The 16,777-nt window shown below is 39.0% G+C and overlaps 13 protein-coding genes across 13 annotated transcripts; 5 read left to right on the forward strand and 8 right to left on the reverse strand. All coding sequences in view use genetic code 12, as the record gives it.

The window, feature by feature from the left end:
* Positions 1-300: 300 nt before the first annotated feature.
* CORT_0D01160 (hypothetical protein) lies at positions 301-918 on the reverse strand (the record flags this gene model as incomplete). Its single annotated transcript, XM_003869052.1, has 1 exon — positions 301-918. The coding sequence occupies one exon, from the start codon at positions 916-918 to the stop codon at positions 301-303; it is 618 nt and encodes a 205-aa protein (XP_003869101.1).
* A 232-nt stretch (positions 919-1,150) lies between these two features.
* On the forward strand, positions 1,151-2,038 carry CORT_0D01170 (hypothetical protein; the record flags this gene model as incomplete). The annotated part of the gene is made up of 1 exon (XM_003869053.1): positions 1,151-2,038. One exon carries the CDS (start codon positions 1,151-1,153, stop codon positions 2,036-2,038), a length of 888 nt encoding a protein of 295 aa, XP_003869102.1.
* Positions 2,039-2,048: 10 nt separating this feature from the next.
* Positions 2,049-2,906, reverse strand: CORT_0D01180 (hypothetical protein; the record flags this gene model as incomplete). Its single annotated transcript, XM_003869054.1, has 2 exons — positions 2,049-2,846; positions 2,901-2,906. 2 exons carry the CDS (start codon positions 2,904-2,906, stop codon positions 2,049-2,051), a joined length of 804 nt encoding a protein of 267 aa, XP_003869103.1.
* A 120-nt stretch (positions 2,907-3,026) lies between these two features.
* CORT_0D01190 (hypothetical protein) lies at positions 3,027-3,587 on the forward strand (the record flags this gene model as incomplete). Its single annotated transcript, XM_003869055.1, has 1 exon — positions 3,027-3,587. The coding sequence occupies one exon, from the start codon at positions 3,027-3,029 to the stop codon at positions 3,585-3,587; it is 561 nt and encodes a 186-aa protein (XP_003869104.1).
* Positions 3,588-3,643: 56 nt separating this feature from the next.
* Positions 3,644-4,597, reverse strand: CORT_0D01200 (hypothetical protein; the record flags this gene model as incomplete). The annotated part of the gene is made up of 1 exon (XM_003869056.1): positions 3,644-4,597. The coding sequence occupies one exon, from the start codon at positions 4,595-4,597 to the stop codon at positions 3,644-3,646; it is 954 nt and encodes a 317-aa protein (XP_003869105.1).
* Positions 4,598-5,187: 590 nt separating this feature from the next.
* On the reverse strand, positions 5,188-5,508 carry CORT_0D01210 (hypothetical protein; the record flags this gene model as incomplete). Its single annotated transcript, XM_003869057.1, has 1 exon — positions 5,188-5,508. The coding sequence occupies one exon, from the start codon at positions 5,506-5,508 to the stop codon at positions 5,188-5,190; it is 321 nt and encodes a 106-aa protein (XP_003869106.1).
* Positions 5,509-7,079: 1,571 nt separating this feature from the next.
* CORT_0D01220 (Pdk2 pyruvate dehydrogenase kinase) lies at positions 7,080-8,651 on the forward strand (the record flags this gene model as incomplete). Its single annotated transcript, XM_003869058.1, has 1 exon — positions 7,080-8,651. The coding sequence occupies one exon, from the start codon at positions 7,080-7,082 to the stop codon at positions 8,649-8,651; it is 1,572 nt and encodes a 523-aa protein (XP_003869107.1).
* A 655-nt stretch (positions 8,652-9,306) lies between these two features.
* CORT_0D01230 (Pex13 protein) lies at positions 9,307-10,632 on the forward strand (the record flags this gene model as incomplete). The annotated part of the gene is made up of 1 exon (XM_003869059.1): positions 9,307-10,632. One exon carries the CDS (start codon positions 9,307-9,309, stop codon positions 10,630-10,632), a length of 1,326 nt encoding a protein of 441 aa, XP_003869108.1.
* A 115-nt stretch (positions 10,633-10,747) lies between these two features.
* Positions 10,748-11,086, reverse strand: CORT_0D01240 (hypothetical protein; the record flags this gene model as incomplete). The annotated part of the gene is made up of 1 exon (XM_003869060.1): positions 10,748-11,086. The coding sequence occupies one exon, from the start codon at positions 11,084-11,086 to the stop codon at positions 10,748-10,750; it is 339 nt and encodes a 112-aa protein (XP_003869109.1).
* A 1,063-nt stretch (positions 11,087-12,149) lies between these two features.
* CORT_0D01250 (hypothetical protein) lies at positions 12,150-12,758 on the forward strand (the record flags this gene model as incomplete). The annotated part of the gene is made up of 1 exon (XM_003869061.1): positions 12,150-12,758. One exon carries the CDS (start codon positions 12,150-12,152, stop codon positions 12,756-12,758), a length of 609 nt encoding a protein of 202 aa, XP_003869110.1.
* Positions 12,759-12,798: 40 nt separating this feature from the next.
* On the reverse strand, positions 12,799-13,926 carry CORT_0D01260 (hypothetical protein; the record flags this gene model as incomplete). Its single annotated transcript, XM_003869062.1, has 1 exon — positions 12,799-13,926. One exon carries the CDS (start codon positions 13,924-13,926, stop codon positions 12,799-12,801), a length of 1,128 nt encoding a protein of 375 aa, XP_003869111.1.
* An 81-nt stretch (positions 13,927-14,007) lies between these two features.
* Positions 14,008-15,147, reverse strand: CORT_0D01270 (hypothetical protein; the record flags this gene model as incomplete). The annotated part of the gene is made up of 1 exon (XM_003869063.1): positions 14,008-15,147. The coding sequence occupies one exon, from the start codon at positions 15,145-15,147 to the stop codon at positions 14,008-14,010; it is 1,140 nt and encodes a 379-aa protein (XP_003869112.1).
* CORT_0D01280 (Rpn7 subunit of the proteasome regulatory particle) lies at positions 15,148-16,347 on the reverse strand (the record flags this gene model as incomplete). The annotated part of the gene is made up of 1 exon (XM_003869064.1): positions 15,148-16,347. The coding sequence occupies one exon, from the start codon at positions 16,345-16,347 to the stop codon at positions 15,148-15,150; it is 1,200 nt and encodes a 399-aa protein (XP_003869113.1).
* Positions 16,348-16,777: the final 430 nt, after the last annotated feature.

Genomic DNA, 16,777 nt, shown 5'->3' on the forward strand with positions numbered 1-16,777 from the left:
TCGAGTAAGAAATGAAATTGGGATGAACTTGAACTTTGAACCAACTTAAAGTTAGACGTAGATGACAGTAGGATATAGACTGGTAGAAAATAGCTAAATTGAATATAGAAATAGTAAGGTGAAATTAACCTATCTGAAACCTGTAATGACTATAAATAATGTACATTGTAATATGTGTGTGCTACAAAGTTACGTAACCATTAGCTTTTGATACTGAATTTGGCTATCTTAACCACATAGGCACTATCTTCGACATACCTCACAGCTTAGCCTTTGAGGCTCTCCTTGGATATATCTCCCCTAAATCGATTTTTTCTGATTAATGGTGTAAATCTCATCGAGTGGTTTTAGTTTAAATCCCCATTCTTCCTCACCAGGTCTATCAACATAATATTTCTTCAAATTTACTTGATGATATGGATGATATGCCAAGTTGAACCAAGGCAATATGAACAAGAATGAACTACTATATTGTGAATTTCTATTAGCGACATCCTTAGACCTATCATCCAATGTACTTTCGTTTTCAAGATATGGCAATTTTCCTTGACTCAATAATTTCTTTACTTCATATCTGTCCTTTGCAACTTCTCGTGAGTTTTCTTTCCATCCAAGAAAACGTTGGCTTGTTTTAACATAAGCTAAAAAAAAACCACCGACAAATCCAATAGCTGTTGCTGCACGGTATGTAGTACCCGCAATAGGAGATGGTTTCATACCTTTACCCAAAGATGGCTCTAATCTTTCCCATACATTTATTCCAAGGGGAACAATAGCTGTTGATATACCCCAATTTAAATAGTCCGATGGACGGAAATAACGAATGACTCTGGAAAAATAGGGATCTCCATCGATAAGTTCATAGTCACTTGAAATAGGAGCAGCTCTAATTGGTGTATTTGATGGAGTGTATGACATGGTGGATGTAATTGTGTCCTAGCAATGAAAGGTTTTCCAATTAACCATCTGTGTGCTTAGTCGGTTTTTTTCGTCACTTTCTGATTGGTAATAATTGAAGTTGGTAGCGCATGGTAGCATGATATTTATTTGGTAGCGCTAGTTCCTTATGTCGCACATGTCAAAAGCATTATGATGTCTGCAAGGGCAAAGATAAAGAGGTTAACTTTCAAACTAAAGTCAACTTCCAAATATGCCCATACAACTAGCTGATAATGGAGCAGGCACTTCAAATAGGAAACACCCACTCACAAGATTAGCGAATTGTGTGCGATGTTACAATATCCCACTACTAAATTTTTTAATTATATTAATCTTGGGTACATTTCTTTATAAACTAACAACTAAATATACCAACTTATACATGAAATCTTCTTTGATCACCATTATTGTAACAAACTTGGTACTATACGGAATATCCGAAAGCTTAGCTCAACTGATTTTAAGTTATCGACCGGACCAACCTATGATTTCATTTAAATTTAACGATCCAATACTGCCAGTTTCTCTTGATACCGAGGCAAATGCAAGCGTGGAACACGATGATGTGGACACTGATGATGATGTAAGCATTGATGATCAAGGATTGGATAGATTTATAGAGTATCTACGAAGAGATCACGATGGAAATGAAGAGCAAGGTCGATTCACTAATGATTTAGTCACTTATGTACCATTGACATATTTTCAGTTCAATCGATTGGCAGGTTTTATGTGTTGGGGATTCATTATGGGGTTCATTCAATGCTGGTGGTATAAATTCCTTCAAATTTATTCTAAAGACCCTAAATTCATTGAAGTTTTAAGAAAAGTAATGACTGATCAATTTTGCTTTTCACCCATTTCATTATTTTGCTTCTTTACCTATGGTACTATGGTTTTAGAAAATGGCACATGGGAAGATACTAAAAGGAAATTAAGCGCTATTTATTTGAAAACTTTGATGATTAATTATTCAGTTTGGTTTCCTATTCAATTTATTAATTTCCTAGTTGTACCTCGAAATTTTCAAGTTCCATTTAGTTCATCCATTAGCGTGTTGTGGAATTGTTTCTTATCAATGAGAAATTCAACCAATTGAAGTATATAAGTTAGATGTATATGCCCAAATTTGAATATCCATTGAATTTCCTCACTTCTGAACTTATTCTCTTCACATACTCTTGTTTACTAGTTGCAATGATATCACCCAAGACAAATGCAGTGTCCACAATAGCATCGTTGTCTGACTTTTCAAATCCTAAGTGTCCTTCTGAATTCAATATCAACGTAGTGACATTAGTTACACCCGACAAGTTTAACTGTGATAAAATGGCTGCGGTGGTGCCTGTGATGGAATGTGGCGGTCTCAATACCGGAACTTGTGATAACACAGAAGATGAGGTGTCTGATTCCAAAGGTAACTTGCTTATTGTTTGGTTGTTGTTTAAATTGGATGGAGCTAATAAAATCCAACTCTTCAGTGGCTTCAAATGCTGAACTAATTGTCTTGCAAGGACATTGTAGGTGATTGTATTGGTAAAATGAGGCACCACTATTGATAAAACGCCATTAGATAAATAGACTGGTATTTTCTCTTTCTTAAACTTGTTTTTGAGAGCTTTGTTTTCAAGAGCAGCGTACAATTGTTCGTCTTCATCGTATTCTTCTTGTTCCTCTGTAGACAAATCTTTGATCAAGTTTAGATAATCAATTGCTATTTCCCCTGTAATTGCTTTATTTGGTAAATGCTCTTGTATTAAGCTTAAAGTGTGGGGAACAATCAATGCATAGGCATAAGTGTCTCCCTTCAATGATACTTTGATTTCTGGAATGGGGTTTGGCTTTGCATTAACATCTTCATCGTCAAGGGTGTGACGAGGGGTTCTAGTCTCAGTAATTGGTTTAATCTGAAGATAAGTTAGTAGTGTAACATGTATGATCAGCTAAACAGTTATACATACCAACATATTGATGTGTGTCAACTTTTGCCCTCCAAAATGTGGATCATCCGCAAATAAGTATTTTAATTTTGCATTTTCTGGAACTCGCTCACCTCAACTCAATATTCGCCAAAATCAATAAGCAATATGGAGGTAACTGATGTATTTGCATTTGCTGTCTCTATCATTCAAAGGGTGCTTGCAACACTCATAGGCTTCACAGTTGCTGCGCATGAGAAATATCCTGAATATACAAATATTGTTTTCACCATCATTGGAGGATATCTTGTCTACTCATTACTTGTCAAATCAGCAAAAGCATGGATCAGGTTTACCATTGGCCTAATAAAAATGGTCTTGGCAATATCATTTATCGTTTTAGCATACGCTATATCAGTTAGAGGTTGGGAGACGTTTTACAACTTTGACGTTCCCCGCATTCAAAGTTTTGCTTCAATGTTCTATAGAATTGGTAAAACCACAATGGGATCATTTGCTAAAGAGCGGGAGCAGAGCTATCACGAATATTGGCAAGCTGCAGAAGGAGCAACTAATGGCGGGAAAACCGGCAATCCAATCATCGATGAAGGTCTTGACTATTTGAGAGAGAATCTTGGCAGTGACACTATCGACCAGGGGATCGAGTATATTAAAGACAAGATTGATCTTAATGATGTCCAGAACCTACTACGCATGGTGAATCATTAAGTACACAGGCTATAAATGTACATAGACTTCTATATTAAAACTCTTCTATCTATCTCCTACAACTCACCAAACACATCTGCTCTTCGATGCTGTAATAACGGCATATTGGTCCTCACTTTGTTCAAATGGTCAAAGTCCAAATCGGTGTAAATGACCTCAAAGTAATCCCCGTTCTCATCAACAGTCAAATCTTTATCATCAAACTTCTTCCCCCTAGCCAATACAGTACCCCAGGGGTCAACAATGATGGAATCACCATAACTAACCCTCTCCACCGCATCCCCCCTGTCATTGGCTCCAACGTCATGATGGCCACATTGTGCTGCGTTGACAACAAAACTTTGTGAATCCAATGCACGAGCTTTGCTCAACACTTCCCAGTGTGCATCACCTGTTTTAGTGGTGAATGCACTTGGGAACGTAAGGATATTTGCTCCCAATCGACGTAATTTCAAACCAAGTTCGGGAAATCTTATATCGTAGCAAATTGAAAGGCCGACATTGGCAACGCCATCAATTGAAGTTGGCAGAATGATCTGATTTCCTGCTTCAACTGAGTTGGACTCTTTTAGTATCGGTCCATTAGGTACATCCACATCAAACAAATGCAATTTTTGATACCTCGATACAATAGTTCCCTTTGGATCAATTAACAAATGAACATTTTCAACCTTGGTGGAAGCAGCATTGGGCAAGTGGATACCAATTGACACATACGTAGATTTATCTAGGGCCTTAATATGATCGAGTAACGGAGTAAGGAATGCTGAGTTAACTTGTTGTGACAATTGAAATGAATGCTTTGCATTTTGAGCCAAGTAGTCTGTGGCTTCTGGTAGGAAAAGAATACGAGCTTGATTTTGTACCGCTAAGTTAAGGATTTTGTACACGGTACGAAGATTGTTTTTGATGTTTGAAGATGAACATAATTGACCGACGGCGACCTTCATTGTAGACCTCAATATAAAAGCTGGAATTTTGTAACTTTGATTTATAATTGTGGCTCTCATCCAATCGTTCACTGATATCGCTACCACTCCTTGAATCGAGCAACCACCGCCCCGCGTTCACCTCTGCCTCCCCTTTCACCACTACTTAATTATCGCTGGCGTACTCACTACTTGATAGTGCCCGGGTCTCTTTCTCCTCTCCCCGGAGGTTTACTCGAAAACTACGTCACTTCACTTGTGTGATTAGTAGTGTTGCAGATTCAGAAGCAGTAATATAAATTCTATAACGTACGTTTGTGTATTGCTCTATTGAGGGGAGTGAAGTCTAATATCGTAAATCAATTTATTGCACCTAAATGAACCTCTTCTCCGCTTTGCGCACTTTTGATGAAACGTTTGCCCTTATCTTTTCGTTTTAAATCTTATCAAAAAAGTGCAATTGAAATGATACCAAATTATCTCAAATGCGGAGTAAGAACTTTTCAGGTCAATGGTGCAACTGTGATACTAATTAGAGCAGCATCGCTTATTACAGAGACAACACTACGATAGTATTTTTCTTGTTTACATTATCGTTTATTCACAAAAGATATAAACTAGTCGTTAAAATCATCACTCATTATATACAAATCAACAGCAAAGCAAATTCTCTAAGCTCTGTTTACTGGGCCAGCAGTGTGTATGTCTTCAGAGGAGTATACAGTAGGTTCAAAGAATTCAGCGTCTTCTTTGCTTGAGGTTGTAGTAGTGGTGGAAGCAGAAGCATTGATGATGTCGTCGTTGGAAACCAAAGATATATCATTGATGTTGTTGTAGTTTACACATCTTATCCTTGATGAGTAAAATTGTTTTGATATGAGCTGGCTAGATTGTGCTTTTGGGTATTTTATAAGTTGGTGTTTGGCAATTGGAACCCAGTGCCTAGCAGCAGTTTGGATATTGCTTATGCTGAGAATTCTTTGTGCAACCATTGCGAAAGTAATGAATAGTTAGTGTTGTAGGGTATAAAGTCAATGCGTTTACAGGGTGAGTATGGGGGATGGATACGGGCTGTCTAGGTGAAATCATGGAATATTTATATTCTGAAAAATTCTGTTGATGATTCTTTTGCTTTCCGCTTCTCCAGGTTTTCTTATTAAGGCTCTTTGTGTCAATTACGCAATGATAGCTTATATGCAGTATTTTCTCAAGGTTGACTCATTTTCAATGACTAACGGAAGACATTTTGTGTAACATTATGGTAATCGTAATTAAACCGAGCTTAGAAAAACAAATATTTTTCCCCCGGATAACCCCAATACACCAATACAACCACAACAACAACTAAAAGTGAATCGCACTTTAACCTCCGAGTTTTCATTCAAACAATAATGCTTGTAGGCTATATATTTATCCCTCGCGTAGTAGCATACACTGTGGATCTGAAAAAGGTAGGGACCCACGTGTTTCCCATCTGGTTCTGGCTGTGACTTTCACTCTCACTACCTCAGTAGTCATGCCACCTTTTCTTAACCCGTTTGACCTGGTCAAGAGCTACCACGCGTGCTTCACTTTGTTAAGTAAAAGAATCTTCCGTTCTCCCTTGAACCTTTTTTTTCGTTCTCACATGCATTCGATAATTGAGTAGCAATTATAATTGGAGTTTGTAGTAAATACTTCCATTCATCCAGACACACTCTTTACCACTTTGGTCAGCTTCCGATACGCAACCAACGTTGATGTCTTGTCTAATTATCAATCTTTCTTTCACTCCTGAGCCAAAGGTATACCCTTCTATGTGCATGCTTTGATAGTAGATCTATTTTGTGGCCTGATTTCTTGTCTCTGGCCAATTAAAATTACTTGAAGTAGTAGTTGTTTTTGTCATCTTTTTCTTTGTAATTTTTTGTTATAGGTTGCGAACTGTCACAGTTAAAGAATCAGGACGACCGGGATAAAATCAACAAGACTTTCTTGTCTCTTGTTCTTCTTTTTTCGGGGTTTGATCCTGTGACGTATTTGGTGGATTGCATTAAGAGTGAGCTCTTGTCAGGAATTCGTTTACAGTCGTACGGTGTTCTAGGTAACGTAAAAATTTAATCGACAACCTCGGCTTAATTGTACACTTGAATTTATTCTTCAGTAAGTCCTACTTCACCATTTTACTCATTTTGCTGTAATGGTGCCTTTCAAAGTTTAGCCTACACAGTCTCCCAACTCTCGCCAATTCCTCTGTTTTACAAAGTCAATTTTTGCAACCAGATTTCTGAGTGGTGTGATTTTGGTTTTCCTGAATACCTAAATCTATTGTTCCTTTTCTTCCCCAGACAATTTCATTCTTTAGCCAATGTACACTACTTTCACTTCATTGTGACACTTTTTTCCTCCACCGTCGAAAATCGTTCATTGAAATCCCAATCTTTTAGTTTGTAAGATCACTCAACCGCAGAGGTAAATTCGCCGATAACATTTGCAAAATCAATACAATAGCTCGTTGTCTCATCACTGTATTCTATAACAAACAAAAGAAATCACCCACCAACTTAACGACACTTTCTCCAACATGGGTACTGGTTGGGAGTTGACGAAAGCTTTAAAGGAGAAAATATTTCAGTATGCTATCTACAACCAAACACCTATATCGTTACGACAAATGGTGCAGTTTGGCCCTACACCTTCCCCAGGGTCGATATTTCTTGCATCCAAATTCATCGTTGAAGAGTTGCCGATAAGATTAGCTAAAAAGGTTAAAGATTTGGAGTATGCACCATTAGGGTTGAATGAAAGTCCATCAACGATAAAAGTAAAAGATTGGTATGCTCAGTCATTTCAGGAGTTGACCGAGTTACCAAAACCAAAGATTGATGAGAATTTAAAAAAGTTGTTGTATAGTAATAACGGCAATAGCAACGGATTCAAAGTTGACGATCTCGACGACCAACCAAATATTCAAAAAGAAGTCCACAAAATATCTGAGGTGCAGGAGGACAACCCAGCTATCAATAACATATTCAGCGATGATGGTATAGTGGTTCGGCATCACCATCACCATCAAAATTCTGATCAAACTAAACTGCCCACAATTACTAAAACGAGGATACCGTCGAAGGACCAAGAGAATACTACTATACGAAGTGAATCGCCCACCTATGGTATGACCTATTTTCTGCCTTGTCCCACAAATATCGTATGGCCAAAAGAAGTCTACGCGTACAATAAATTGGTGTTTGAAACTTTGGAAAAGATTAAAAAGAGACATGATGCTACGGTAGCCACCATGGCTCAAGGAGTTCAAGAATGGAAAGCTAAAAATAAAACTGTTTTTGTCAATTCACAGATTCAAACATTTCTCGATCGGTTCTACATGTCCAGAATTGGAATCCGTATGTTGATTGGGCAACATTTAGCATTAAACATGGCACAGAACTCACCAACAAAACAGCGGTTACTGAAGTTGATTAATGGGTCGGAAGGTTCAACAAAGAAACCCGGTAGGTCAAACTATGTTGGCGTCATTTGTACTGATTGCAATGTGGGAGAAATTGCGGAAGATGCAATTGAGACTGCCAAGTACATTTGTGAAGAATTTTATGGATTATTCGAGGCACCAGAGATACAGTTGGTTGCTCCTCAACAGGATATCAATTTCATGTATGTACCTGGGCACTTGATTCATATGTTGTTTGAAACTTTAAAGAACTCATTGCGTGCAACTATTGAATTCCACACGCCAAAGTTGAAACAAAAGTATGTTGAGGAGAATCCGGGAACAAAATTAGATGAAGTAGATATTAACGATTTGGAATACCCTCCTATCAAAGTCATTATATCTGAAGGTACCGAGGATATTGCCATAAAAATCTCTGATGAAGGTGGTGGTATCCCTCGTTCGTCATTACCCTTAATCTGGACATATTTGTACACGACTGTGGATGAAACACCCAAATTGGAACCAGAGTACAGTCAAACTAGCTTTAAAGCACCAATGGCTGGCTTTGGTTATGGATTGCCCATCAGTCGTTTATATGCTCAGTACTTTGGAGGTGATTTGAAATTAATCTCAATGGAGGGCTATGGAACTGATGTATATTTACATTTGAACCGGTTGAGTAGTTCGAATGAGCCGTTGCCATGACTAGACAGGTATTCAAGGAGTGTCAAAATCAGTACCTTCATCTGGTGTGTTGGTGGATACTCTGCGCTCTTTGGATACTTGCTATGGGCCAGTTTTGAAGGTATGTAAGGCGTATAGATTAGACTCAAATGAGATGCAAAAATGTTTTGTAGTTGCGAGATGGTATCGTTATGTGGTTGAAGTTTTGTGTAATATTCAGCAATAACCGAGGAGCAAAATATTAGAAGAAGTCGTTGTTTCAACACAACATCAAGTAAAGAGAAGAGATGTAACGACCTTTTTTAAGGGTCAGGGGCAATTGGAGCTTGCAGAGTTAGCGGAGAAGGAGAATAACATAAATGTCTGTTGGAAGTTACTCGCTTGAAATGCTTCCCCGCTTACATCAACTTTATAGTGTATCTCTGATACCTTGACCTGAGTGCTTCATCTATTATCTTTACATAGGACTCTCGATAGGCCTACAACATGTTTCTTATTCCTTGTTACCTCTTACTTCTCTCCCCTTAGACCCTTTCATAATAAAATGATTCACATCAATGTCAAAGCAATGCATAAGAAAAAATGGTAGGCAGAGAAAAAAAAAAAATCATACTCCACTTTTACTTCAGAAAACATTTTCCACTCTTCATACAACTACAAGGGCACTTTACACAATATGTCAGCATCAGCACCAAGAACGAAACCCTGGGAAGTATCACAGGGTACAAGTGCAGCATCGACACAACAATCCACGACTATACCTGCCGGCACGACTGACTCAACAGCGACGGCGACAGGAACGTCGACAAATCCATCGTTACCTGATCGTCCAACGTCCCTAACCAGTGAATTTAACAATATGGCACAGACGTCGCCTTATGGAACTAGTACTAGCAACAACGCCTATGGAACCTCATCAACGTATGGTAATGGCTACGGCTCATCTGGTTATGGGTCATCAATGTATGGCTCAGGTTATGGCTCAGGCTACGGATCAGGCATGTATGGTTCTGGTTACGGCTCAGGGCTTGGTTCAAGCATGTATGGTGGCTACGGTTCCGGCATGTATGGATCGAGTTACGGTTCTGGGATGTACGGTCTGGGGATGTACGGTCTGGGGATGTATGGTTCTGGGATGTATGGAGGCAGTTACGGTGGGGGCATGTACAACCAGCCCGGTATGATGCAAGGAGGATTTGGTGAAGGAACACAAGCAACATTTCATTTGATTGAGAGTATAATAGGTGCAGTTGGTGGATTTGCTCAGATGTTGGAGGCAACATATATGGCAACTCACTCTTCATTTTTCACCATGGTAAACCTTGCTGAACAATTTGGCAATTTGAAAAATGCCCTTGGATCTTTACTTGGAATATTTGCCATGATTAAGCTTGTTAAAAAGTTGTTCGCTAAACTAACGGGACAAGTTTATAACAATGGCATAAATTTGAATGAATTTAATAAATTCGAAGCCAAACAAAAGAAGTTGGAAGATCAAATTAAAAGAAATGGGACTAACAGTAATAAACCACCAAGATTGTCACTTAAGCCATTGCTTATTTTCCTTGCAGCATCCATAGGTCTTCCTTATTTACTAAGTAAGGCTATACAAATGCTTAATGAACAAAACAGACGCAAGATGGAAATGCAACAGCAACACCAGCACCAGCACCAGCTTTCGGGTCCAAACGCCTCCTTTGACCCATCAAACTTACAATTTGCTAAAGCTTTATACGAGTTTAATCCAGAAAACCCTCAAATGGAAGCTGAATTAAAACCAAATGAATTAGTAGCTATTTTATCGAAGCAAGATCCTTTAGGAAACGAATCTAAATGGTGGAAGGTCAGGACGAGGACGGGGAAAGTCGGATACGTGCCTAGTAACTTTTTGACGGTGATTGAACGAAAACTGCAACCATCTTCGAAGCAAGTTGAACCGGCGACGGCAGTTCCTCAGAATCTCAAACTGGATCAATTATTGGAGGAGTTTAAGAATATGTAGTTTGTATAGTTTATTTTATTCCATTCTAGAGAAGCATTAAGAGTAGAGTGAATAAGGATATCTCATTATCATAAAGCTATATACCACAACCTGCACCAACGAAATATATACGGCATCACAATCCATCATCAGGACGACACTGCTCACTTTCAACCTTCTCTCCTTTATCCTTTAAGTTCTTGTACCCACGCTCAGCTACACGCACCTTATGAATAGCATCACTATGATGTTTCAAATGCTGTGCCACGTCAATTCCTTCTGCAAGAAACTCTCCAGTTTTCTTATTCAATATTGAGGCTGCTTGTGTCGTTTGGTTTTTCAACTCCGTGACAAACTTTGGTGAGTGCTCTGTAGCCCATTGTCTTATTGAAGATTGGGCTTGTTGTTTGGTGGCATAATGGCGAATTTGAGTGGATGCAAAAACCACTTGTCTGTTTACTGGTTTTAAAAACATTTCAATTTGGTGAGTAAATAATGAAAAGGTTGATAGAACAATTTGTCACCTTGAACTCCTTTTATATAGCACTTTGCCCCTTGATTTGGTTTGAATTTTTTTTCTTTTTGCAGCTTATCCCCCCAATTTGTTGCGTAGTCACGCAAGGAGCTGCAGATAATAATCCTGAAATTAGTGTAAGAGAATAAGCTTAGTTTTCCATCCTTGAAATTGAATCTACTTCTTACTGTGAAGTCACTCATTAAAGACTATGCTCTAAAGAATACGTGACTCTCGCAAAGCGTACGAAATTTTGATTTTTCTCTTACAAAATGGAAAAGAAGAGCAAAACCCCTATATGTACGTCTCTAGCACGTACAAGCTTTCCGACTCTATCCCACTGCCGTAGTATGCCTGTGGATTGATTCACCTCGCAGAATGTACAAGGTGATTTTCAGAACTAATTGAGACAAGCCATCGAAAAAGATAAATATGCAAGGAGCCTTTTGTATCCTCATGAAAAGCCCTTTCGGCTCTTTTTTAGAAACTAATACGCTCTAAAACTACACTGCAATAGATAAGTAATCCACTCTCTTTTATGTGTCACACTTGCCTTTCAAAATTGATCACTGTTAATCTTTTGATTTAAAGTACTTGAACCATTTGGCTTCAAGTGAAGAGCTCATTAACCCCAGTCACTCTCCCCCAAAACTGCTTCGGATGTCCATTCTCGTTCATTTAGAATCCCACATTAGCCGATAGTATTCTTTTGTGTAATATTATAATCTATGCATAATGACGACATTTACTACAGAGTGTCAACCGTGCGGTCCAATTGTTCCTATTTTCTCTCGAGATGTTGTAAAGCCGGGTGCTACATAACAATAGAAGATCATGAGTTTCAAAAAATTGGACTTGCTGCTGCAATTTGCACAAAATTAAGACCGGAATCTATTCCTTGCTATACCCTCATAAACAGCAACTTTGTTTTGTGTAATTCATTGTTTGGTATAAGTAGCAATCAAAATCCTGACAATTATCACTTCCCTTCGAGATCTTTTCATCAACAACAATTTAATCGATAATGTTTCGTCAATCACTTTTAAAATCTATTAGACCGGCAATTGCTTATAGACCACAAATTGTCGTCTCCAGAAACTATGGTGTCATTGATGCAGCTACCCAAGCTGTATTCGGTAAGAAGGGTTTAGAAGAAAAGAAGCGTAAGGAAGGGGAATTAGAAAACAAAGCTCAAGAAGTGAACTTGGATGGTGGTAGAAAGGCTGCCAGTAAATTGGACGACGCACAGGATGCTACTCAAAATGTAAAGGAGACGGCAAAATCAAGCCTTGAGGATGCCAAAGAAGGTGCTCAATCTACTATTCAAAATGCTGCTGACAAGGTTAAATCTGCCGCTGAGACTGTCAACAAGAAGACTGGTCAGGTTCTTGCAGACGGTATTGATACCGCTCAGCAAGCAGTCAAAACTGGATCCAATAAGAGTGAGGATTTGGCATCAAAAACCAAGGAAACTGTTGAAAACGCTGCTGAATTGGCTTATGAAAAGCGCATTGAATTAGAAGAAGAGGAGGGTAGAGAAGAGGTTAAAGAGAACATCAAAGGTTATGCAAGCTTACAAGATAAGGGAAGAAAAGCTCCAATCGAGCAAAACAGACCTGATGATGCTATGTAGAGAGACTATTTATAACTATAAATTATTGCTAAGTGCTATTCTAGATATCTTCATCGCTAGTATCGTGCAAATCGTCGATGTTTGTAGTATGAGGTGAAAAATTCACCCTTCGAGCACTTCTACCAGATTCATTTGAGCCACTTCTTCTCCTCCGTGCTTCCAGTTCTTCATCATTACTATTCATTGATCGTGCCCTCCTAACTCGCCTGGACTCTCGGAATCCTCCTCGCATGCGAGGTAAACTTGTCCCTCCCAAAGGATCAGGGAAGGGAAACCGTTTTGGCAATACGATACTTGGGTCTTGAGATCGAGTGGGGCGTGATTGGTAGGGTGGTGTGGTCCAATTGTGATCCATATAGGAGTCAGTTACGGGGGTAACACGTGGATTGAATGGTCGCCTGAATGGACGGAATACATCAGTTGAGTGAGTCATTAAATGCTCAACAATTTCAGATTCATTGTTATAATTGGCAACGACATTTTCCTCGATGTTTTCCTTCTTGGATATGTTGGGATCGTTTTTCCTAGCCTCAACCTCCTTTCGACACAAAGGACATGACACATGTGCTTTTAACCATTCAACAATACAAGATAGCCCAAATACATGTCCACACTCAGGCATCTTGACGGCAATATGTCCTTCTTTTTTGTATTGCTCTATTTTCTTTTCCTTTCTCTCCTTACCGTCACTGTTATAGCCAGGAAATTGATCATCTATAGTCACATTTTCGAACGTTGACAAGTTGCGTTGCGGAAATCTACTATATAAACTGCCTCCGACATCCGTGGGCAAGAATAAGTGTGGATCATTAAACGTGGATGACCTTTCAAGGGCTTCTAATTGTATACCATACTCGTCTCGAAGTTTCATCTTAAACTCTTTATCCTGTTCCAACAACTCTCTGTAGATGCCTTCTTCCGGCAGCTCCATACACTCTTTAACTTCTACTTTCTCGGTCTGGAACTTGTCATAACATATCGCACATTCCTTATCCACTAGTTGTGTTGGATCAACCTTGACGAGATTAGCAATAGCATCATCCGACGCCAGACGACTGCCAAGTCCAGCGGCATCTAGTGCACGATCAAATACATCACGCAACCAGAATGGGATACCATTAGTATCTCCGTTTGATACTTCGAAGTCGATAATTACAGGTGAATCCATTGGAGATACTACTTTGGAACAAAAAGGAGAAAAAATCTACTAAAACAAATTTAATTTTCTAGATTTGCGCGGTTTTATCTATTACACAGGATATGTATGAAGTCCTAGCTGTTGCCTAATCAGGTTGATTCTGGTCTTCTCGTGGTACGACAAACTCCTAAAGTACTCTTCTGTCATATTAATAAATTCAAAGGCTTTTTTTACCAGCTCAGCATCCATATTTCGCAATGCATTCTGGGTTTCCATCGGCAATCCAGACCATACTGCGCCTGCTGTCATCTGTTGCGACATGTACGAGGAAGCTCCGTTATTTGGTATTCCTTGTTGGAATTGTGGCTGCAGGTACAATGGTTGAGAACTTGGCTGTGGTGTAGACGACACTGATTTGGAAGTAAGCACATCGTTATCGACAAAGCCCATCAACAACAACACTTGTGCAGCACACACGGCAAACTCTGGGTTCATTTGGTAGAGATCTTGTGCTCTTGTTGGGTCGGCTTGCAACGCGTTTTTCATAGTGGCAAGTGATTCAATCAATTGTGTAGGTTGAATCTTGCTGAGTGTAGCGTCTATATTATCAGGTGCAGCAAATGGTAAAGAAGGTGTGTATGGAAGTGACTTTGTCGCTTGGGTAAACTTTATTGGAACAGTTTCTGTTGGTCCATTCTGGGGCAAACTTGGATTGAAACTCAGAGCAGATGGTACAGTCATGGCATTACTTGCAACCGGGGTTGTTGGAAGCGGTGAGTTGGTCCTTCCCATGAAGGGGCTGCTACCTCCTGTCATTGCTGGTGGTAACTGGACATTTTTTGGTAAGTTGTTTCTATTTAGAGCAAGCACTCTCCCAGGTGGCCCACTATTTCCCTTGAACGCCTCTTTTGATCCTTCAATTTTAAACCTCCTGGAGTGACCATTAGGTTGATGTATTATTATCGAGCCCAACAAAGGTGCTGCGTTTTGAGCATCACGAGTGGTTTGGTATTCAACAAAACAATATCCTCTGTTTTTACCTTGAAAATCGTATTGTAATCTCACATCTACAATGTTTCCAGATCCGCAAACAACTGATTTGACGGTCTCTTCGTCCCATTCATATGGAACCAGACCAACGTAGAGAATATTAGAGTTGATTGGTTTAGGTGGCATTAGTGAAGGAGATCTAGTGGTGAATACAATTTTTTTTTTTTTCTTGGTGAGACTTCTAGATATTTGTTCTACCATCTATACAACTCTTTCAGCTCCACTCAACTTTACTGCAGCACCATATTTTTGCAACTTTGTTAACAATGTGTCACCTTGTTTGATTAACAAATGGTATTGATTGTTCTTATTGTCAGGTCTGTTTGTTTCTATTATTCCGTTAACCTTGTCAATAACACAGTTGAGCTTTTTGTTTGGAATAAACCTACACAAGTCTTGGTCTAAAAAGTCTTCGCTAATGTTGAAATTGGCTGCCATTGATTTTAACGACAATGACTTATAACTCTCTAACAATTGTCCATAAGCTTTACATCTCATTTCCCGGAGAAAGTAGTTTGCATGGGCGTGTAAATACTTGTTTGGTAATAGCAACTGATCATATGATTGTAAAAGGTAGTCAAATAAACAGTTATATTGACATGTGTATAATGAATTAGTCAAGTTTAGCAAAGGTTCCAACTCTGGTGCAGACGAGTAAATTGATAAAATCTCTGGTGAGTCGATAATCTTTTCCTTTAAGTCAACTCTATCTAAGGATATCACACCAGCAACAATTGCATAATGCGCAATTTGCTCATATGTACACAACTCTGTGGATGTAAAAGTTGCCAACGAGTCTGTAAGTAGCTTTGAAGCTTCAGAAAAGTTTCTTGTAGCAAGCAAGTAAATCCCATTGTAGGCCTTAAATCTATTACGACGCTCCCAATCACCACCCTTTTCAATGAGAACCGAAATTTGATCAAGATCCTTGCGAACCTGTGGCAAATCGTTAAAGAAAAAGTCAAGTCTAGTCAATGTCAACAAATTGTCAATCTTTTTACCAGTATCTGAAGTCAATTCCACCACCTTGTTCAATGTTTCAGTAGCATTGGCTCTGTCAATAATCTTTGTATAGTATTCGGCCAATTTGGTCGTCGTGGTGACAACATCCAACTCGGTTTCCTCTTCTCCCTCAGCTTCCTTGATCTTCAGCTTCAACTCGGTTACCTCTTCTTCATTTTTTGATACAAGCTCTTTGTACAAAGATTCATCAAATGGAAAATCTTTCACCTTTTCGGGGAGGTACTTGTAATAAGGTGCAAGATTATCACTTTTGATGGCTGCGACTAATTCTCCAACAATCTTCTCTCTCTCCTCGGTTGAAATTGACGTAGTGAGTAGAAACTCTTTCTCTGATAGTTTGTGATTAGGGATATGAGGTATGTCAGATTCTATTTCCATGGTGGCGTGATTATTGGTGAAAAACAATTTATCCCGTGGAAGGCAAATTTTTTTGAAGTTATGTCCGGTTGATTTTATCTGCGACAAATAATTTTGAGACAACGCTTTACGACACACCCCTCACAACTCCGAAATTCGTTCCGAGCATGGTGTTATTGTGCTCCCCCATTGTGAGACTCCCCAAATGCATGCACTAGCAGACATGGTTTAGTCTCTATCCTTGATTCTACTTCTACCCCTCTTATTTGTGCAGTTATAAATCCGAATAGCCGCTGCAAAAAACGTCTGCAACTGCGGATAAAAAATATATACAGAAACAGCCCAGAATCTCCGTAGGGTAATGTGGGGTTGATGAAAAAAAAAAAATATATGCAAGTATATATATCCAAGGTAATTTGCCAGGAGAATCTGATATTGAGATCGAAAACTC

Source organism: Candida orthopsilosis (genome assembly GCF_000315875.1).
Source record: "Candida orthopsilosis Co 90-125, chromosome 4 draft sequence".
NCBI lineage: Eukaryota > Fungi > Ascomycota > Pichiomycetes > Serinales > Debaryomycetaceae > Lodderomyces > Lodderomyces orthopsilosis.